This window comes from Desmodus rotundus, chromosome 3, assembly GCF_022682495.2.
Source record: "Desmodus rotundus isolate HL8 chromosome 3, HLdesRot8A.1, whole genome shotgun sequence".
Lineage (NCBI taxonomy): Eukaryota > Metazoa > Chordata > Mammalia > Chiroptera > Phyllostomidae > Desmodus > Desmodus rotundus.
The window spans coordinates 152,424,199-152,446,363 of NC_071389.1; the positions used below are offsets into that span (position 1 = coordinate 152,424,199).

The 22,165-nt window shown below is 56.5% G+C and overlaps 1 protein-coding gene across 4 annotated transcripts; it reads right to left on the reverse strand.

The window, feature by feature from the left end:
* Nucleotides 1-3,049: 3,049 nt before the first annotated feature.
* On the reverse strand, nucleotides 3,050-20,620 carry ACVRL1 (activin A receptor like type 1). 4 transcript variants are annotated; one of them, XM_053921473.2, is made up of 12 exons: nucleotides 20,153-20,620; nucleotides 17,102-17,290; nucleotides 15,891-16,047; nucleotides 12,623-12,690; nucleotides 11,840-12,088; nucleotides 11,437-11,648; nucleotides 11,117-11,216; nucleotides 10,613-10,759; nucleotides 10,034-10,309; nucleotides 9,189-9,386; nucleotides 6,472-6,602; nucleotides 3,050-5,390 (listed from the first exon to the last, which is right to left on the reverse strand). In XM_053921473.2, exons 4-12 carry the CDS (start codon nucleotides 12,684-12,686, stop codon nucleotides 5,256-5,258), a joined length of 1,512 nt encoding a protein of 503 aa, XP_053777448.1. In that variant the 5' UTR covers nucleotides 12,687-12,690; nucleotides 15,891-16,047; nucleotides 17,102-17,290; nucleotides 20,153-20,620; the 3' UTR covers nucleotides 3,050-5,255. The 4 variants fall into 4 exon arrangements, with proteins under 4 accessions (XP_053777448.1, XP_045040232.1, XP_045040231.1 ...); XM_045184297.3 differs by lacking the exons at nucleotides 15,891-16,047; nucleotides 17,102-17,290; XM_045184296.3 differs by lacking the exons at nucleotides 15,891-16,047; nucleotides 20,153-20,620 and having other exon boundaries at nucleotides 11,437-11,645.
* Between the last annotated feature and the right edge of the window lie 1,545 nt (nucleotides 20,621-22,165).

Consider the following 22,165-nt stretch of genomic DNA (forward strand, 5'->3'; position numbering starts at 1 on the left):
GAGACGAAAATGACGGAAAATCCACTAATTATAGACTGGGCCGCCACCTAATCAGGACTTGGATCCAGGCCTCTGGCGGGGGGTGAGGGGGCGGGAGGGGGAGAAGAAAGGTTGTAGATGAAACCTGTGCGTGGCTGTCCTTCCTTCCTCTTGCCACTGCCCTTTCCCCTGGGCTCGGTGGCCTCACAGCACCCAGTACTTCCTGCCTCTGAGCTCCTAACTCTGCCCCCGCCACCTGGTTCAAGCTAGGCATTACTTCTAAGGGCTTTGTAAGGCTAAATTCCTGGAAACTACAAAATAGGGCCCAAGTGGAGGTGGGGGGCATGTTTTCTCCTCAGTTCTGGGAAGCAGTGGGGGAGGGGTGCTAGGAGAAGGAAGAGGGCAGAAAAGGCAGACAAAATGCCCATTATACCCAAGCCCGTCAATTTCCTTTTTTCATCTCTTTATCAGTGTTTGTGACTGAGCTTCTTATCAACAGGAAACGCCTGCCTAAGGGGATGAGGCAGGTCCAGGGGGACTGGACGCCAGGGACTGAGAATTCTGGGTAATACACTGCTGCTGTCCAGCCTGACCAATGGCCTCCTGATTCCCAGGACCCAGAAAGGCTCCCAGGCACCTGGCAAACCATTAGGAAGACAGCACACCAGACAGGCCTGAGACCGGACCATCTGACGGGAGCTCTGGGAGGGGCTCCAGACCTAGCCCTCCGTGACCAAGGACAGGTCATCAAACAGCTCAAGCTATGAAGTGACAGCTGCCCTTGCCCCTAAAATCCACCAAACCCCCTCCTTTCTATCTAAGAGGCAAGTTCACAGACGACTTAGTGACAGTCACCCCAACTGGCCCTTCTGGTGTGTGTGCCTCAAGCCCTTAGAGGATGGTGCCTGAGCTGGGCATCCTGGCCTGGGACAATTAGGTGCTTGGCACGGCTTCTGAATGAAGTGGGGGGCACTCGAGCATTGATTGACCTCCTACTGTGTGCCAGGCACTTTAAAGACACTGATCATCGGATTAGGATACTGGCCTCCCAGATGGGTCTCCCAGGAGAGGGACAGACTAGAGATCGGATTTCCCACAAGGCTAAAATCAAATCATAGTGTCGAAAATAAATGCCCATGAGGGATGTCTGGGCCAAGCAAGGCATTATGGGTGGCTGAGAGGAACAGGTTATCTAGATGTCTGTGTGTGGGAACTGGCTGTTCTCCTAGTAGAAGAGTAGGAAAGGTTTGTACAGAACAAAAGATGGGCCACCTTGTTCCTGGCCCCTCGCCCTCTGCCTACCAGTGGCCCTTGAGTAGCCACCTCCGCTTTTGGTGGTGGTGGTAATAAAGGAAATTCCATGTGCCTCCCGACCTGCCCCCGTGTCTCCCTGGACAACCCCACTCTACCCCCACCCCACCACTTGCTCCTGCAGCTGGGGATCTAGGTCAGTAAGAGTGGGTGGGTGAGAAAGAACAGAAAAGAGACTCATCCAGACGTGACACCCCGCAGGGCAGCAGTGACAACACTTTAACCTGAAAACTGCCTGAAAATAGACTGTGTCTATGACATTATGCAAATGATATGCAAAGTCAAGAAGCCCTCTGTCTCTATTTCTAGCAAACTGAATGTGGCCCTGATGGAAGCAGCGTGTTCCAAGAGTCGCCCACCCAGAGTGATGACTGCACAGGAGCATCAGTCCCCGCCCTGGGTGGGCTGGACTCAGGACGTCGTGCAGCCCTCCACCCCACTCCCAGGGCAGGTCTTGAGGCTTGAGGACTTGGCCATCTCTGGATCTGTTAACCTTGATGTGAGTGAGGATAAGGAGGAAACAGAGCATCCTCCTTGAAGGCTGATGTGAGGCAGGACTGAGGAAGAAAAGCAACTAGGAGGGCACAGAGAACTGTCCTTGAGGGCCTGGGTACCACGAGGGGGAAGGGATGCCCATCAATTCCAAAGCTCATGCTCCAGGGACCACCTTCACCCCCACCTGGGTGTGTTATAGACACTTATCATCCCTTAGGGAGGGTCCGCACAGACGATCCTCTCCCTCTTATAAAGGTAAGAAAATCAGAACCTGGGGCCCCCACGAAAGCATGGCAAAGCTGCAAAGTAATCAATGGGTTTTCTTCTTTCAAAGGCCGGTAGGCTCCCTGAGGCTCCATGGAGAGACAGGGCCTTGGACAACGACCGCCCCCTGGGGGACTCTTTTACCCCCGGAGGGACGTTCTTCTTCCCCAGGTCCCAGCCAGACTTCTTGGAACTCATTTTCTGCGATTTTCCTACTGCCTTTCTGTCCATTTGACATCAGGGTGGGGATGTGAGCACAGGGTCTGGCAGGCACAGGGGCGGGAGAAAGACTGCCTTTGTGGGACGCCAGGAATGTCCTCATTGCTCCGTGCTGGCAAAGAGGGCACTCACTGTTGCTTGGACCCCATGTGCGCTGCTCCTGGCATTAAGGCGACTTGGGGGCTCCAAGGGAGTAGAGCAGGGCCTCCGTGGTAAGAGGAGTTGGGTTACCCTTTCTGAATACTCCAGGCGTGGGGGGACCCCATTGGAGGAGGGAATTGAGAACAGGGCATTCAGGCAGGCAAGTCCAAGCTACCTCCGAGTGAGGACACGGAAGGCTCCTTTCGAGGTGTGGTTTTCAGGTGACAGTACCTGCAAAACGGAAGCACCGGGGAGCTCACCCACGCTGTCGGGGGGGGGGGGGGGGGCGGAGCGCGGTAGGGGATAGGAACAATGGGGGGCGCTGAGGAGATTCCCGCCGCCCAAAAAGAAAGCCGACGGGTCTCTGCGCAGGGGCGAGAGGGCGGCCGCTGGCCAGCCCTTCGGCCAGCAGAGGGCGCTGAGGCCGGCGCCAGTGGGCAGCCTGCTCCCAACTCCGTGTGAACAGAAATTTGGGGCGCTGCGGGGATGGGGCGGGTTTAAACAGAAGCCTGCGCAAATTATGAGCTGTCAATTAAGGGCAAAGCCCGGGCATGATACCTGGAACCTTCTTCCCCTCAGTTTCCCCCTACAACAGGTAGGTCACTGCAGATGCACCAGCCTAGGAAGACTCAGCAGGAGCTCAGGATTCCTCCAATGTTTTATTGAGGAGCTACTATGTGCTAAGCACGAGCTAAGTGCTCTCACAAACAATATCTCCAGGTAAGTGACTGTTATTTTGACTCTGGAACACCCTTCTGCACGCAGGCAGAAGCACTGTGCAGACCCTTCTCACCAGTGCCCCCTTTTCTCCCTGGCCTCCAGCTGTCCTTCCAACCCTGGCCCCCTTTTCTCAACCGGGCCCCTGTCACTCCACCTCCTGCTTCAAACCTTCTCCTCTTAGGGATTTTCTAGGCTTTGGGGAGCTGCTGCTTTCAGTTTCTGGCCATGGGTCTCAGAAGGAGCCATTTGTCCCCCAAACCCAATGGAAATAAAATGTTTCAGGGAAGGACTGGTTCCTAGGTGGGTTCCAGGGACCAGAAGACAGGAAGCAAGCTGCCCCATGGTGATCTGGTAACCCAGCAGGTCCATCTAGCTTTCTGTTTTCACCCAGTTTCACTTCCTGGTTCTTCCCCACCCCCACCCCACCTTGCACAATGCTGGGAGAAAGGCCTGGGAAACTGCCCTGGGAGGGCGGGTGGAAACACCCAAGAAGCTGGCCTGCTGAGGTTGTGCTGGGTCATTTACAACAGGAGGAGAGGAAGCTGTGTTTTCTTCATCTCCTGTGAAGAGCGGAGGGGGTCCTTCTCCACCCTGCCCTGAGGGTTGAGGGCTGTGAGTTCAGGTCTTTCCAAGCTTGGGGTCGTCCTTTGTCCCTAGCATGAGCCCCACCCCCACAACCCCCCAGGCCATCCACCCGCCTAGGGTTCAGGGTAACCTCCTCAGGGCCTGGACACACACCCTTGACCTCCAAATGCTGAACTGTCTGTGTGTTTCTCTACAGCCACCAGATTCTCTCTAGGCACACAGTCTCTGGGCCCTGGCCAAGGGCGTGGGCCTGGGCCAGGGGACAGTGGGGAGCAGGAACCTGGGTGCTAGAGAATTATTGGCTGTAGCCAAATTTCTCCCGAGCTTTGGAGGCCCTGCAGGAAGCCAGCCTCAGCCCCTGTCAGCCGTGGGCAGAGAAGGCAAAGCTGCAGCGGGGGCAAGGGCTGGCTTGTCTGCTGAAAGGCCAGTGACTGTCTGCGCCCCAGGATGGCCACTGGCAGGAACTGGAGCCTGTAGAATTAGACTAGGTGGCGTCTCAGACACTCCTGTCCTCAGACAAAGTTATTTTCAAATCCTCATCTTGGGCCAAATTGCCAGGGGCTGGGCATAAGGAGTAGAAGGAACTGATGAACTGAATTCTGAACAGGCTGACATTTCAAAGAACATAAGAGCTGAAAAAACCTCAGAAGACATCAGGAGCAACCCTTTCAATATGCAGATGAAGAAACAGGTCCTGCGACAGTGAAGGCCTCATTCTTGTCACTTAGCAAGCATCCAGGACCAGAACCTGGTTCTCTGGCTCCCAGCTGAGCCCCTCCCCGACCATGCTTGGCCTCAATGTCCTCTCCGTTATTCTGAAAGTGCTGGGCCTTACCCATCTGGCCTGCCAATGGCCTGTGGCCCATGGCCTATGGCTGTGCCACACCTGCAGGACTCCTTGGTTTTAAGGCCCCATTAAGTCAGCTAGAATGGGGGTAGAGGAGAGGCCCAGGATCAGGCCCCAACTCTTTCAGGGAGCTGGCAATCAGCTGGCAGGGGCCAAGGCATCATGGAACAGAGATACAAAGCCACGCTCATGGGCCCTGGGCGTCTGGGGCTTAGGCCAGAGGCTAAGGCCTGGCAGGGTAGGGTGTGTACTGAAGGCTGGAGCCTCTGCCACCATGGCAGCTCTGGTAGGGCAGTGGGGTTGACCGAGGGCAGGGCGTAAAGTGCAGGCTCAGGCTCTCGGCCCAAGAGACTGGGATTCCCTGGCTTGGCCATCCTGGCTCTGGGGCCTCCTTTGTATCCTGCCCTTGGGTGGGGGTGGGGGGTGCACCCAGGGCATGGTGGTGGGGACAGAGCCAGGCGTCAGGGAGCCTGCTGCTCCTAGCAGGCCAGACAGTGGGGAGATCGGGTTTCAGCCCAGCTGTATTTTTGGCTGGATAGGCTGGGGGCCTGAGCTAGGCAGGCACAGCTGCCCCTAGAGGGGCACTCTCCTCTCCAGCATGCACATACCACCTCTACTCAGATAGGCCGCCATCCACCGCCCGCCCCCACCACACACACTGCAGGTCAGTAGGAATCAGGTGCCAGGCCCTAGGTTAGTGAATCCCTTTGGGCTTCTCCAGACTGCTGCTGAGTTTCTGTAGTGTCTTCTTGATCCGCAGCGCAGTGAGGCGGGCGCAGGGGTTGGGGTACCAGCACTCCCGAATCATCTGTGCTAGGCCTGAGAGGACCTGGGGGAGGGAGAGAAAGGCAGAGGAGAGAAGCAGGATGTGGGAAGGGGAAGGTGGGAAGAAGGCGAGGAGAATGGCCCAGTAATGGGACAACACAAGCAGGACAGAAATGACAAGAAGAGGGAGATGGTGTTGAGGAGGAGGAGGGGAGGAAAGATAGAAGTGGTAAGGGGAGAATGGAGGGATCCAGGCAAGGATGAAAAGAGGAAAATAAAAAATGGAAGAGGAGGAGAGTGGAGTGAGGAGGGGTATAAAGAAAGGCAGGCAGGGCAGAGGGAGATGTAAGCACTCAGACCCCCTCGGTGAGTAGTGTCTCACCCCCACCCTCCACCTCCACCAAGATCCAAGAAAGGGGAGATATACAAGCCTTGGGGCTCCCACACCCCCATCAGTAGCCACCCCAGTGTGGAGGGCAGTGTCTCCCAGCCCTCCACCATCCCTGGCTGGGCCCAGTGACCACTGGAAGAGTGGGTGGTGGGCATTGCCCCCAAAATGCACATGTCCAAGGAAGAAGCCATCCCAGGAAGCTCAGTGGCCCCAGAGTGAGCCAACCTCACCTCCAGTTGGTTCTTGAGAGGGATTTTGTGTATGTGTGCATATGAATGCACGCATGGCTTTTTGTGGCTATGCATGTTGTATAAAAGTGTACATCTATGTATACATGTGTGTATATGCATATACAGATATGTATGTATATGTATATATGCAAGTGTACATTTAAGTGGAAGCATGTGCATGCCTATATGTGTTTATATTCACATGAGTACGTGTCTTGTAAAAGTACAGGGCGTGTTTTGAGAAAAGATAAAAACAAATAACAGCAAAAACTTCATAGCAAGAAATGCAGTAGGGAACCTCCGATCTTTCCAGCAAGGTGAAGGGTTCTGAAAACTCCAGATTAATGAGGGGGTCCCCAGGGGGCCATAGGCCAGGGATGTGGGAGGGTATAGCCAGGGAGGTGCCCTGGAATCTAGACCCCAGAATCTATCCCAGTAAAGCAGAGACAAGTTCCTGGCCCAGACACTCCAGCTGTGAGCCACACACACAACCCCCGCCACGCCAGCCCCCATGGAGGCCTCACCGGGTCTGCAGCCAGCCTGTTGGGGATGGTGGGGGTCTGCTGGTCAACACACACCACCTTCTTCATGTCATCAAAGCTGGGATCGTTGGGCACCATGTCATAGAAGGGGGGTCTATAGTCCTCCACAATGCCTGGGAATGGAGGGTGGAAGGGACAGTCACTCGCGGTCCCAAGAAGGTGCAGTACAACCTAGAGGACAGACTTGCTCACCCTCTGACCCAGGGGCCAAGAAACCAGCTGCCTGACCACACTACCCTTGAGAGGGACACCATAATATTCTAAACACATTGTTACATAACAGGTATCACTACTACCACTTATTCTGCACTTACCATGTGTCAGGCATTGTGCTGTAAATGCTTTATATGCATTATCCTGTCTTTACAATACCCTTAGGAGGTGGGTGCTATTATTACCCGTATTTTACTGTTGAAGAAATGAATGCTCAGAGAAGCTGAGGCCAAGGCTGCACAGCTAATAATGGCAGAGTCAAGACTTAAACTCATCTCGTTGGATTCCTCGGCTGGTCTTGTTCCAGCCTTTCCACAGCTGCTTCCCACGCAGGGCCCAGGCACGGCTCCCAGGTCCCCGCTATCACAGATGCCCAACAACACCAACGTTTACCGAGCACTTGCTAGGTGCCAAGCACTGTCCTGACTGCCTCGCATTAAATCCTCACAGTAATGCTACAAAATAAGCAATATTACCAGCTCCATTTCTATGAGCAATGAAGTTAAGGCCAGAAAGGTTAAGAAGCTTATCTAAAAGCACAGATAATAAGTGACAGAGATAGGATGTTTAAGCCCCCCAAAATCTAACCAAAGGCCATGCCCTTGACCTCCAAGCTACACGTTAGGGAGGACAGCTGGCTGACTGCTGGGTGAGGATGTGGAACCAGGAGAAGGGGCAGAAAATGCCTCTCCTAAAGGAAAGGGATTTTTAGCCAAGTCCAAATAATATCCGCCCCCTCTTAAGGATGGCACAGGCCCCCGCTGACCCCCTCCGCCAGCAGCACCACTCCCTCCTAATACCAAGGAGTGAGCAATCCTTAGCGGGAACTCTCTGAAAGTGATGCCTGTGGAGCTGCAGACAGCTCCAGCAGGAGAGGCAGACCTGGAAAAAGTGCCCTGCTCCCCTCCCTGCTGCCCAGGCCAAGGCTGGGGACCAGGGCCACATGGCCACACAGCCACAACGTTGGAGCGCCTTCGCCAGCTGTTTTCCCCATGGCGGCCTTCCAGGCCAGTCCCTGTGCCGCTCGCGCCCTAATCAGCACTGCACAGAGGCCTGAGCGTGTCTAATGGGCCTTTAATCAGCGCCGGGGCTGACACCAGATTACAGTGTTTATAATGCTCCATGAATCTGTGTGGGGCTGACAGAGCTTCCCTCCGCCCCAGGATTCTGCAGTCAGCCTCCCCCTCAGCCCTGGCTGGTCCAGCCTTCCTTTCCTGCCTGCAGCCTGGTCCAAGGGGCCTCGGCTCCTGCAAGGTACCCCCTTCCCTGACCCCAGCCTCTAGAGCTGACTCTGAAAGTTCATGGCTGAAGGGGCAGGAACCTGAGCCCCTTGAGTCTCCCAGAGGGACTGGTCACACCTTGGCCTCCACGCATCAATGACTGCTGAGAGCAAATGAAGCCTGGCATGGAGCTGGCTCCTCATAGATGCTCAGGAAATGAGAATGTCCCTGTCCCCCCATGGAACAGAGCTCCAGTCACATCCTGAGGCTTGTCTCCAAAATGTCAGGACTCCTGGCAGCCCCGCCCCATGGGCAGCCTCCACAAAGACTGACAAGCCTCCTACCCAGTCCAGACACCACTGATCCGTTAACCCACCCCCGGGCTGGGAAGGCACTGACAACAGGAACGAGGTCCCTCCACATGCTCCCAGCCACTCCAAATCTGAGTCCCCTGTGGCACCCACAGTCATAAAGAGGAAGCAGTAAGCAGGCAGTGCGGACACTGCTGTATCCGCATTTTTGTGGGCAAGGAAACCAAGGACTAGAGAGGTTTGAGTAGCACAGTGATGACCAGCACTGGCCCCAGCATCAGAATGCCTGGCTTCAGACCCTGGTGCTGTAGCCAGCGGCTGTAATTCTGTGTCTCGATCCCCTCACCTGTACAATGGGGACGATACTGTGTCAGGGACTCATTATGACAATAATTGCTACTCATATTTACTGAGCTCCAGAACAGCTCCCGATACTGTCCCAAATACTTTATTTGGATTATCTCAACAATTAGAAACTATTTTTATTCTCACTTTACAAATGAGGAAACTGAGGCACAGAGATGTTCAGTAATCTGCCCATGGTCAGGGGCAAAATCAAGAGCTGAATGCTGGCAGTCTGAGTCCCAACCCATGTTCTTAACTACTGAGTGATACCAGCTTTCTGCCAACATGGGACGATTAAACAAGGCAATACATGTATATCGCAGGGCAGCTGGCACATATTTAAGCTCGAAAAATGTTAACTGCTATTAATATTTCTGTTATTACCACTTACCCAGGATGTCACAGCCAGAACCACAGACTTGCAGGCTCAGATGAACTTAAAAGGTTGCTCAGCCAAACCAGCGGGCGAGTAGCAATGAATGGAATACAGGCAGTCTGGCCGCATGCCCCTCGGGCCATAGGCACCAACCATGGTGGGCAGCCCCCATGTCCTGCCGTCTATCCACTTGCCCCATTCCCCTTCCCCACCCTGTGCAGGGTGGGCCCTCACCATTGACAATGGTCCGCCGGGTGATCTCCCACAGCACCAGGCCAAAGGCCCAGATGTCCGTCCACTTGTAGGACTCGAAGCAATCGGTGCGGATCTGCTCATCCAGCACCTCAGGGGCCATGTACCGCTTGGTGCCCACGCGCGGGTTGTTGCCGATGTCCAGATAATCGCTACCCTGTGAGTGCATCACAGCCAGGCCTGTGGGTACCAGGGCTGTCACTTCTGCTGCTCACCTGAGCGTGCAGACAGGGTGGCCCCAGGCTGGGGTCCAGGGAGCAGGGTGGGGTTGGAAGTGAGATACAGAAGGGCAGGCAAATGGAAACCTGCCCCAAGGAGGGCTGGGAGAGCCACTGGCCACATTTCGCTTCACTTGAGCAGCGCTCTAGGTGCCCGAGAACCCAGCAATATGTGAGTGAGCAAAGCAGGCATTATTACGCCCACATCACAGAGCAGAACCCCACGGCCCTGTGAGGAATAGCGATGTAGTCAGCGAAGCCAGGATGAGAACCCGGGTTCCCAGCTCCCTGCCCCTGTCTCCAACTCCTTGAGCCGGGGTGGTGTGGTGGAAGGAGTTTAAGCTCAAAAAGAGTGTTAGGCAAGTTGTGGGGCTCTTGTGGAGGTAAAATGAGAAAGCAAACATCTCTAGGTTTCAAAGCACCAATCAGTGTCATCACCACCACCAGGCACGCACACAGGCAAAGGCAGAATCGAGTGCAAAGGAGAGCGAACCGAACTGCGAACCCCGTCCGCCTGTGAAGGGGCCACCCCTCGTGTCCCGCCCCCTGGAAGGACCCACCATACCCCACCCCACTCCCTGCAGAGGCCCCCCCACCCCACCGGCTCACCCAGGTCCGCGATGCAACACTGCAGGTTGCTCTTGACCAGCACGTTGCGGCTCTTGAGGTCGCGGTGGGCGATGGCTGGTTTGCCCTGAGTGCCGAAGATCTCCACGTGCAGGTGCGCCAGGCCGCAGGCGGTGGACACAGCTAGCTTTAGGGCCAGCTGGGGCTCCAGCGTGTGCCTCTGCAGGAAGTCGTAGAGCGAGCCATGCTCGTGGTAGTGCGTGAGAAGCCACAGCTGTGTGCTTGAGTTGCGGGAAGTCATGTCCGAGGCAATAAAGCCTGTGGGCAGAGGGTCAGGTAGCTCAGCCAAGGGTCTAGGGATGAAGGAGGCTGGACTGGCCAGGGTCAGGGCTGGGACCAAAGGCACAGGATGGACTGGGTCAGGGCAAACCTGGGACTGGGGTGGAAGCTGCTCTGGCCTAGGTCAGAGAGGAGGCCGGAGTCAGAGGCTGGGGCCGAGGGCCGGCTGGGAGTCCTTCAGGGCCTGGTCAGTGTCCAGGGGCTGGGGACTCCAGCCCGGGGTGCAGGAGGAAGAAAGCCCTGGGCCTGGCATAGCGCTCCCCCACCGTCCCCGCCACTTGCCTAGGATGTTGTCGTGTCTGAGCAGCACTGTGTTGTAGATCTCAGTCTCCCGGAACCAGGACTGCTCGTCCCTCGAGGAGAATATCTTGACCGCCACACTCTCGCCGTGCCACAGGCCTCGCCACACCTCGCCATAGCGGCCCTTTCCTGGTCCAGTGGCCGGGGGTGGGGTGGGGGGGGAGACGGTCACACAAGCCCCTGGGCACAGTAGCCCCCAGAAGGGCCTGCCGTCCTGATGCCACACTGACCCATCTGCAGAACCTCTGACACTTACGTTCACCTTAATGCAGACCCAGACCTGCTGGCAGGCCACCCGCCCCGGCCCCTTGTCCCTTACTGGCTCCTTGAGAAGGATCTAGCCCTGACTCATCTCCAAGCTACTCCCTGCCCAGCGGAATTCCCATTCTCAGCCAGGCCTGGTCCTGCCTGTGACTCCAGAGGCTGAGAGCTGTCTTGCCCCTCCAGGCCCTTGGTCCCCAGCCCTGAGGCTCACCCAGTACTCACCCACACACTCCACCAGGGCAACCTGCCGCGCCACTGTCCTCTGCACCAGAAAGGGGAGTCCTGAGCCGCTGCCCGTTGTGCAGTCACTGTTCAGGAGGTCCTGGAGGTGCCAAGAAGCCACTGAGAGGCTGTCCGTCACCCAGCCCCCTTCTCCCTCCTCAACTTGGCCCCTGCTACTGTGTCTCCTCACTCACCCAGCCCCCCACCCACTGGAGTATCTGTGACTGTGCCTTTCTTGGCTGCCTCTGCAACCCCTCTGACTCTGTGGCTTCTGTCTATCCCTCCCCCTGCCCTGTGTCCCAAGGTCTCCGTGTTCATACCCCCAACATGCTGTCCCCCTGCTCGGATGCCTTCAGAATGAGTCTGGATTCACCCAGCTCACTGTGCAGGCCCAGCTGTTTCTCCTGCTTCCGCCGGACATGCCACAGGCCCAGGGCACCCAGGACCACCAGGGCCAACAAGGCTAGCACTGGGCCCAGGATCAGAGGCAGCTGGCCACCTACTGGCGGCTGCTCCGGGGTTGGGGTGGCTGCTGGAGGAGGGGTGGGGGGACATTGAGACCCAGCTTCCATCAGGCCAGATGCCCCCCCACACCTCGCCACTCTGCCATTAGATCCCAGGGTCCCACCTCCCCCACCCCCTGGCCAGAGCACGAGAGGAAAGCAGGGTGAGGAGGCAGAGTCTGAGAGGACGGGAAGGGGTGGCCGAGGCGGCCGGACGCACTCAGCTCCAGGGACACGTTGTGGTTGCAGAGGGAGCTATAGCAGCAGTAGTGGCTGACAAACTCAGTGGGGCGCCCCCAGCAGAGTTCTTCGTGTAGGTTCCCACAGCCTCGGTGTTCCTGGGGGCGCCCACCCTCCTCCTGCACCAGCACGACGGTGCACCAGGCCCCCTGGCAGGTAGGCCCCTTGCAGTGTGGGTTCTCACATGTGCAGGTCACCAGTGGGCCCCTAGGAGGCTTCACGGGGTCTCCTGGGAGACACAGTGGAAGCTCAGTCACTCTGGGCCCAGCTCCCCAGGCTGAGCCCAACAGCCACCACCCTCTCCCTGCTGGCCTTTCAGACAAACCCCTTGAGGCCTTGGTTGCTTAGTCCCACCCTCACATCACCCTTCCCTCCAGAGCCTTGCTGCCACCAAGGGGCAGCTGAGACTATGAGAACCAGGCCTCTGTCCCTTCCCTGATCCTGGGACCTCCCCGCCCAGGCCAGGCCCAGCCCTGGCCCCCAGCCCCAATCCTGAGGGCTCTTCCAGGCCCTCCCTGCCAACATCCCCACTCTCTGCACCCCCCACAGAGGTTCCCACCCTGGAGTCTGGCAGAACACCAGCCTGAAGGTTTGGGTCAAGAGAACAGCAAAGGAGGGTTGGGGCAGCTAGTCTGATTGAGCCTGCCTCCTGCCCTCCAGCCAAGCTCCACAGTCCCTTTTCCCCAACTCCTCAAACCCAGCCCCAGCAGAGCTCAGCCAGCTAGCCCTTTCTCCGCTCAGGCCCGTTTCCTACAGTACTCACCCTGGGCCAGGCCCAAGGCCAACAGTAGCATCAGAAGGCTTCTCCTGGGAGGGTCCAAGGTCATAGTCCTGGAGAGAGGAGCAGGAGAGGGGGTACAGTAAGATCTGTGAAATGTGATCCCCTCGGTGTTTTCAGCCACTGACCGTGGGTCCCTCCCACCCAGAGGAAATCACTGGGAGTGTTTTGGGGGGGACAGGGAGGCCTCCTCCCTACTCCGTGCATCTGGCTTTGGGGCGGCGCCTGCAGGGGAAGTCCTGGTTCACTTCCCCATGGAAACCATCCTGTTAGGGGTAAAGGGTGGGGAGTCATGTTTAAGTGACTGAGAGCTTGGGGGACTCCCAGCCCTGCAGCCCTGCTGATGAGCTGCAACTGGAGGGCCCTGGAGGGCCCAGGGCTGGGATAGAAGAGCCATCTCATCAGCAGCACCCCCTTCTGTCTTCTGCCTCTTGCCCACCCTCTTCTAACCTCCCCCCCTGCCCACTCTGTTCCCAGTGCCCCCCCAGCCCTGGCTGCCTCAAACATAAACAGGCTCCTGTCTTCACTTCCTGCCATTCAGGGTCCCGCCAAGCTGGGAACAGGAATCAAGATTGTTTAGATTGGGGTCTGGATAGAATAGGCAGGAGTCACGCACGGCATGGAGCTCCGGGCGCATTCTCAGGGCAGGCTGGGGCAGGCACAGGGTCTGCCGTGTTAGAGAAGACAGGACTGAGGCTCAGACAGCGGAGGAGACTTGCCCAAGTGCAGATGGGATGCCAAGGCAGTACCGGGAGCATGACCCAGGTGTCCAGACTCCCAGTCCAGTACTCTTCCCACTGTCCCCAGACCCACGGTGGCAGCCGTGCCTGAGCCCTCAGGGCTGTGGCGGCCACACAATGCCTTCACAGGACTGGCTCCCGCTAGGCAGCAGAAACCTCTCTGCCACCTCACCAGAGTATAAGGAGCCCTCTCTGCACAATCTCCTGGCCCCCTTTGCTTTCCTTGCTGTCCTGGGAAAGGGCGGGGGCAGGGCCCATGACGTGAGAAGGGAAGTGAAACACACTTAGACACAGAATGTTTGACCTGCCGTGGCTGGCTAAGGTTGAACTTTTCCAGAAGTTGGATGGAAGTGTTGAGGGGAGTAATTTTGATCTATGACAGTCCCCAAACCTAGTTCCAAACCAACTAGTGCTTCAGAGCCACCCCCTGTTCCATTTCTCAAAGGTTTAGAACAAGAAGGTAAGGCCTGGGGCTGTAGCAAGAAGGATTGAGGTCAGACAGTAAGAAGGACTTTCTGAAAGGTGGTGAATATGCAGGCATTTGCCCGGGGACTGGATGCCCAAATAGGGGCAAATAACATGAGGGAGGGGGAGTGTCTTCTGGCATCACATGGTGAGGCTGGTAGGGCCGGCTGTATGGCCACCTAGGCTGCAGAAGGCCCATAGACTAAGAATGGTGCCAAATGAAGACCCAAGATGCTCAGGCTCTCGGGGCAGGATGGCTGGGAGGGTGGGGGAGCTTCCTATGCCTCTCTGGCTGGTGGCAGCCCTGGCCTTCCTGCCTGGGCTTCCTCTGCCCCAGAGGCCCAGAGCTGGGGGAGGAAATGGAGCCCTGGGCTGCTGCAGCTGTGTCCCCAGTCTTTGCCTGACCTCCTGCCTCTTGTCCCTCCTGGCAGGCAGTGAGGACTCTAGCAAGCACCCTGCAGTGAGAGAGGGAGTCCCAGGCAAGCAGAATTTGTCCACTGGGGTATAAGCAGAAAGCTCTCCTTGGCAGCAGCCTTTGCTTGCCCAGATAGCAGCTAAGGGAAGGGTATAGGGCAGGAAGGAAAGGGTATGGGGCAGGAAGGGAAGGGTATGGGGCAGGAAGGAAAGGGTATGGGGCAGGAAGGAAAGGGTATGGGGCAGGAAGGAAAGAATGGAAAACAATGAGGATGAATCTGGCATCCCCCCAGCATCCCCTACCCGCGCTCCACTCCTCTGACCATGCCCTGTGCACCCGCTCAACTACCTGATGGTGCGTCAGAACCACCTGAAGGGCTTGGATGGAAATGCACACTCTTTGGTCTCACCCCCACTCCACGTTCCTGGGACCAGCAAGAAACATGCATTTTTTTTAAGAATCTCATAGGTAATTCTAATCAGCGGGTTCCTTGATGTCCTACACAGCATTAAGCCTGGTCCCCATGCTTTCATTTCGCAGGGCCTGCTGGGTGAGTGGGAGTGGGGTGCAGAGGACGGGACTCGCACTCCCATCCAGGGACCTACGCTTTTACTGGAAGCGACAGGACAGAGACACTGTGGGGGGAGGGTGGGCCAAGGGCTTTGCTCTTGACATCTCCCCACAGCCCCCCGGGCCCAGAAACGGCACAGGGAGAGCGTGGCAGCATTCGCAGCACTCGCCTCCAGGTTAGTCCTGGGGATATGGTGGAGGAAAAACGTGACTGTCCTATTCTAACTGGGCCCACGGCGAGGGAAATGCAGGAGGGCGCTGAGCCCCGACCAGCCTAAACTCGGAGACGGCCTGTGCCATTCAACCTGCAGCCCGCCTGGAGCACAAACGGGCTCCCGGGGACTGACGGTACCTTTCGTTTTCTAGCAAAACTTGGCAAAAGATCTCCAGCTGACAGAAGTGTCACTGTTGCTGGCCAGAAGTCACAAACGCTAAACTAATATCCAACACTGACTTACGGCTGTGACATCCCTAGTGGTAAGAGTTGGCCTTCTCTGGGCACGGCATGTGCTAAGCACTGAACTTAATGGTTGTCTCATGTAATCCTCACAACAACCCAGTGGGGAAACTGAGGCTCAGGGATGTTAAGTTTCTTGCCCGCAATCACCACACGGGCCTTGATCAACCAAAATTACTGATCATAACTCCTGCCTTCGTCTATTCTTCCAGTGTTTGGAGTTGGGCGAGCCCCACAAAGGAGGAAAAAGTGTGAGTGGGTCTCACCAACACCAACAGGTTGTCCACTGCGGTCGCCATCAAGAGGTGCCCGATTGGGGTTTATTTAGAGGGGGGACAGAAATCATCTGTGAGCTGTAGGCTTAGTCACAGGTGGGAGAAGCAGAGTAGGGCTGTGCTCAGAAGGTGGCTGCCAATCTTTCCTCCCATCACACCTGCAGGATTGATAAAACCTGCTCGCATCAGCAGCGATAGCTCAGCCGGGTACTGCTGGTCAGGGGGCCAGAAGCACCTCACCCTGCCCACCCGCAGGTCTGAACAACACAGCAGAGAGCCAGGCTGAGCCGCTCCTACCACCCTGCCCCTTACCAGACACAAAGCACTTCACCTGCATCACTTCAGCAGCCTTTGACAGCACCAGACAGTGTGACGTAGCACCACACCTGCGTTTAGGGTCTCAGACAGAACCAGAGGCAGCACACAGGTCAGGATGTGGGCTCTGGCTCTTGTAGACTTGGGTTCAAATCCTGCCTCTGCCGTTAGAGCTATGAGATTTGGAAAAAGTTACTGAAACTTTCTGAGGCTTCCCAGTGTAAAATGAGAATAACAATAATAGTGCTCATTTCATAGGTATAATGTAGTGTTTAGTATAGTACTAAGTGGTACCTAGTTGGCACTTAACAAATGTTAGCAAAAACCCAACTGTCATCTACACCATCCACGGAGCTTTGGACAAGCGATTCAAGTCGGAATCTGCTTCTTCTGTAGACGAATATGATAACCCCTCTTCTGCTAAGCTGTGGCAAGGATTACATGAGAAAAAAATATGTCTATATAGTAGGTACTCAGTAAAAGGTAGCCACTTTTAACCGCCCAATGAGATGGAAGGACAGGTACCGGGACAAAGGGGGCAGTGAGGGATTAGAGGACAGACCTGACTCAGCCAGAAGCTGCCCATAAACAGAGAGAGGGGGTGAAGGCTGCTGTCCACTATGGCTCTGACCTTGGAGGAAAAAAGAGGGCGCGGGCTCAACAGCACTGGCCTCCAGGGTGGACTGGAAACCTGGGGTTCCCTCCTGCAGGGAGACTGGGAACTCTCTGGCCTGAGCCCCGAAGGAAGGCCACAGGGGGATGATCCGACCATGCAGGTCAGGGGTGAGGTTCGCAAGCTGGTTCCTTAAGCGAGGCAGATTCCTTAAGTAAGGGCTGCAAGGGCTGGTCTGGGAAAGCTGGACTTCAAGGGGGAAGCTCAAAACGTTTGAGGTGGACCCTCACTCCCAGGTCGTGTGGTCCCTTCTCCGTGAGTAGACAGGGCGCGAATCCTGGCCGTTTGACACGGATTAGAAGAGAACAGAGAAGTGAAGCGGCCCAGGAGCAGTTTTTGACTCCCAGTGCGGGTGCAGTCCAGCGCCCTCCCAGTCTCAGGTGGGCTAATGGGCAGATGTGCGGGAGAACCAGGAGCTGGCGCTCCGGACGAACTGTGGCTGACCCTGCGGCGACCTCTCTCGGGGGCTCTCGGGGATCTGCCCTAAGGAAGGGCCCGCTCGGGGTGGAGTCAGGCCGCCCCCCACCCGGCCCCGCCCGCGGGCCTCTTCTCACCTCTGAGCCTGCCCAGCGGGCAGCGGGGCACAGGCGTGCGGCGACGGCCAAGGTCGCACCACGAACGCTGGACGGCAGGCCGGGGTCTGGGCGCGGCCGGGACGGGGCTGGGGCCGGCGAGGGGCTGGGGCTGGGGAGGGGCTCGCTCGGCGCTGCTGGCGCGGCGGCCTCCCGGGACTGGGAAAGGGGCTGGAGCAAAAATGTTTCTTATTCCAGCGTCTTCCTGCTTGGCCCCGGCTCCACCACTCCCTCCTAATAAACCGTTTCCTATTGCCCAGCTCGCCGACCGGCCGCCCGCTGGCCCCTCGCTGGGGCTGCCAGGACCCGGACCCTCCCCCGTGCGGCTCCCAGACCCTGGGGACGGCCGTCCCCTCAGCCGCCCCCTGCTCCGGGATCGCGGCCCGTGCCCCCGCCCCGAGCCTCCCACATCCGCCGCCCCGAGGGGGCGGGCCTTGGACTCCGGCGGCAGGGGTCGCTTGGGGTCCGGTCCAGAGCCATAGGGGCCGGAGCTCGATGGGAGGCAGGCACCATCGGGTGCCCGGGTAGGGGTAAGGGTGGGGTGGGGTGGGGTGGGGTGGGGTGGGGTGGGGTGGGGGCGCCCCCTGCCGCTCGGAGCCGCTGAGGGCTGACCTGACATCCCAGGATGGGAAGGGTCACAGCGGGAAGGACGTGCCGGGAGGGGTCAGAGGACAGAAGTTACCTGGCCTTCCCCACCTTCAACCCCTGGTCCTCGTCCTGGGAGGCTGACGGCAGCAAGGGCAAAGTTTGGGGCTGGCAGGGGCTGAACATTTTGCCCCACCCCCTCCTCCTGCCTTCGGGGACTCCCACTCGGTCCAAATCCTTCAGCCTCCTCCGGCCCCTTCACTCCCTCTGGCCCCCTCCTGCCTCTCTCCTCCGCGCTCGGTACACAGGCCCAGATGGGGCGGCTCTGGGTCGGCGGTGAAGACAGTCTGAACCCCTCCAGCTGGGGGCCTCCGCGAAGCCGCCTCTCCTCACGGGGCGGGGGGGCCAGGGTGGAGGGGGAGAGGCTGGAAACTTTTTAGACTGCCCCCTTTGAGGCAGGCCCCTCACCCCGCTAAATGGAGCTTCCGAAATGGGAACCAGGGCCTGCCTCTGGACACTGCTGGGACGAGGTGGACGAGGTTCCAGGAGGGGAGCAGAATGGCCTGTCCCCCAGGGAGAAACGAACTCTTCCTCCTGAGGCCCTCACACAGGCTTAGAGCGCTGATACCCTTGACTCGCTTTGCCCCCAACCGGGGTAAGCACCCTGAAGGCAGGACCCCCCTTTTATTCCTAGCCTCCTGGTTACCCACCAAGGCTGAAAAGCCGGGGACTCCAGACTCGTTCCAGAAGCTTGGACAACTGACACCTCTCCATGCCTCAGGCCCCCATCTGCTAAATGGACATAATAAACAGTGCCAGCTCCATAGGGTGGGCCGAGCCTGACACAGGGTAGGCCTTCAGTGGAAGTGTTTAATTAAATTAATAAAGGAGAAGGCTGAGGAGGCGGTGGTGGCCTCAGTCAAGTAGAAAGACATGGATATTAGAAGCAAGTGCAGACCCCTAGGTGCCTTGCTCTAACAGGGACATTCTGCAAGATGGGCTGGGGACCCCCGCCCTGTGCCAGGAATAGAGGCTAAAGACTCAGACAGGCATCAGTTGTTCACTGAACTCACTTCCTTTGCTGAAATCCGCCCCCGCCCGCCCCCGCAGCTGCTTCATGACTTGTGAGCCTGTGAATTCCAGAACCAAGGCACACCCAAATTTCAGAACCGTGTCCTGGAGCCAGTGGGAAGTTGTATGGGATTATAGTGTCTGCTCTTTCACATTTTAGAGGCCACGGCACTCCGTTAGCAGGAGACTTGAGAGTGTGGCCGCTCGTGTGTCTACCATACCCACTCTGCCCGGAGGTGGCTTCTGATAAACCTCTCCCAGCTGCAGCCCATGGGTCTCAGTCCCGGGACATGGAAGTGGGATTTCCCAAGGGAAGCATTCCGTCTGAGACACACACTGAGAACAGAAACATGGACATGGCCAAGAGCTGAGAGTCGCCAATGTGAGTCAGTGGGGGTGGGGGACTTAATCTGGGAACTGTTCGTGATATAGATAAAAGTAGAGTACTTTTGGAGGAGGAAGACTGGGCCTGATGGGGGATGGGCTGTTCATCACTGCCGGAGTCTCCCCTACACTCTCCCCTCCTCCCCTCCTCTGCTCTCCCCCTCCCCCCAGGCAGTGAGCCCTCTGGGCCCTGACTCGTGCTCTTTGGAGCTTCTTGTGAAACCCTGGCCTCCAAAGCACGCAGGGAAGCTGGGGCGGGCATCAGAGAAGGGACAGAGTTGAAGAAAGCAGTGAAGACTGGGCCCAGTGAGGAAAGGGAAAAGGAATTGCAGACTGTGTCCAAGTCTACAAGAATTAATTACACAGGAGGACCAGCTGTTCCCCATAATCAGTGAGGACAGAACAAGAGGAAACAGGCCCAAAGGACTGAGATTTAAATTTAGATATTTAGAAGGATTTCCCAGCAGTGTTCGAAGGAGAGGCCGGGAGTTCCTGGGAAGGGTGTGTGGGTGACACGTCAAGGAGATTCTCACCTACGGAAGATAGGGGACCTGGACCAGCACGAAGGCAGGGAAGTGGACAACTTGACTTTTCAGGACCAGCGCTGAGTTTAAGTATCACTCTTGCCACCAGAGGAGGGGCCAACTTGGTGGTTTTTTAACCTGTGTAGACACAGGGCACCACACTTAATTTAATGTTCTGCTGTTGCCAACTTTAAATTCTTAATAATGTTCGAACAATTGGCTTAGCATTTTCATTTTGTACTGGGCCCCACAAATTATGTAGCCGGTTCTGCAGGATGAGTAAGAAGAAAAACAAGGGAAGAAAATTAGCAGAGGGTGAGCCGGGCTTTGCTTCCCTTAAACTGCAGGGCGGGAGAGTTAGATCAGACAACGCAGGGACTTTTCAAATGCGAGAGGCGTGAAAACAGAAGAACAGGGTACAGGAAGAGGAAGGACTGGGGGTCTCCTTCAGGAGAGAAGTGACAGATACCTGTGAATTCCGTTTTCCACCTACTCAGCAGAGGAGAGTCCCGGCTGTGTGGGCTGCGTGCAGCTAAATTCCGCCTGGAGGAAGATGGAGTGGCCTCTCTACATCTGCAGCTCAGGCAGAAGGCCCCAGTGCCCCAGGTTTCAGGCCGGAGTCACCTCTCTGGGCCTCAGTGGGCTCCTCTGTACACTGAGGCGTTTAGACTGGATATTTCCAAAGGTCCTTCCCAGGCTTATATGATCTTCTTGGACTCCAAGATTCTGGAAACTACCTGCTCTTCAGGCCCTGTCACCACAGCTCAGGTAAAAAGGCACTCTGGCTGGTGCCAAGGTTTGGGGATGGTGGGGACAGCCCAGCACCTTGGGAAAAGCCTGGCAGACAGGGGCCAGATTGCCTGAGCCACCGAGTCACCTTCTTCTTCCTCTCCGGCTCCTCCAAGACGTCTCTTGCATGGGTTCATGTGCTCCTGGCCCAGCCCTAAGCGCTAGGATGACTCATCTCAGGAGGGAGCCTTTTGAGGAAGGGCTAGCATGTCAGGGCAGGAGGCTGAGATTAGACCATGGCTACACAGCGCCTCAGGGTGGGTTGGCGTGCAGCCTGGGCGCTGAGGAGATGCTGCTGCCCCAGGACGACCTCCTCCCTCATAGCCCAGTGACCTCTGGAATGTCCCTCACCACAGGCCTTCTCAAGGCTCTGACTCTACCACACTGGCCCCACCAGAGGTGGAAGAGGAGGAGTGGAAAGAGGCCAAGCTTGGAGTTGGAGCCGATGTGGGTGAACATCAGCTCCCATATCTCTGCCAATTCTCAGAATAAAAGCAAAATATCCATGAGAGTCCTCCGCCAGCTAAAACCCACAGAGACATCCGGTGTATTGGGAGGGAGGGCGGGAGGGAGGCCCTGATGCTGGACAGGGGAAGGAGCACGAAGGAGAGTCACCGAGTCACGGGCCTCTGTTGTCTCACCTGCTCAAAGCTGGGCCCTGAACAGCCTCTCCTACTGAGCTGCCCGAGGGGCGGCTGCAGGGGTGAGTGAGTGACTGCCACCAAGGACTGTGCCGTGCGAGGCAGCCACTCTGAAAAAAAAATTCAGGACATCCCTAATAAAAACAGGGTAAAATAAATCCATTAAATTCTGCAGACAACTTTATAATGAGAGGCGACTGTATCCACTCTCAGACCCTCTCGCTGAGGCCAAGCCCCTTCTCAAAGTTCAGCTATTGGTTTCTCTGACATTTGCTTCGGTAATTCTAAATAGTATGTTGACAATGGTATCTGTAGACTTGGTTCAGCTTTATTGAGGTATAACTGATAAATAAAATCGTAAGACATTTAAAGTATCCATCGTGATAATCGGATATAGGAATACATTGTGATAGGGTCCTTCCATCTAGTTAACACATCCATCACCTCACGTATCAGTTTATCTGCGTGTGTGTGTGTGTGTGTGTGTGTGTGAGAACATTTAGTTCTAGCCTCTAAGCTACGTTCCATTATCCGACCCCGTGCTATCAGCTGTAGTCACCACGTTTTACGTCAGATCCGCAGACCTTACTCGTCTTACAGCGGAGAGTTTGTGCCCTTGACCAGCCTCTCCCTACTTCCTCCCTCTACCCACCCCCCAGCTCCTGATAACCTTTTTTTAACTCAATTTCTATGAGTTTTTATTTTAATTTTTAAAAAGATTTTATTTATTTATTTTTAGAGAGGGCAAGGGAGGGAGAAAGAGAGGAAGAGAAACATCAACGTGTGTTGCCTCTCGTGTGCCTCCCACTGGGGACCCGGCCAGCAACCCAGGCATGTGCCCTGACTGGGAATAGAACTGGTGCCCCTTTGGTTTCTGGGCCGGCACTCAATCCACTGAGCCACACCAGCCAGGGCTGACTTTTCTTTTTAGATTCCAAATGTAAGGGATGCCATGCGGTGTTGGCCTTTCTGTTATTTATGGATTTAAAAACTTCAGAACTTGGGTCACAAAATTCTCTGCCTCCTAATTATTGATTGGTACTTTGTGAACG

What these genes read in the sequence shown, in the direction of transcription:
- ACVRL1 (XM_045184297.3), bottom strand. Translation starts at nt 12,686, where the DNA reads ATGACCTTGGACCCTCCCAGGAGAAGCCTTCTGATGCTACTGTTGGCC. An exon ending in TGCCCTGGTGGAGTGTGTGG is followed by an intron (nt 10,760 to 11,116) that starts GTGAGTACTGGG and finishes CCACTGGACCAG; the next exon opens with GAAAGGGCCGCTATGGCGAG. An exon ending in GTGTTGCATCGCGGACCTGG is followed by an intron (nt 9,387 to 10,033) that starts GTGAGCCGGTGG and finishes TGGTACCCACAG; the next exon opens with GCCTGGCTGTGATGCACTCA.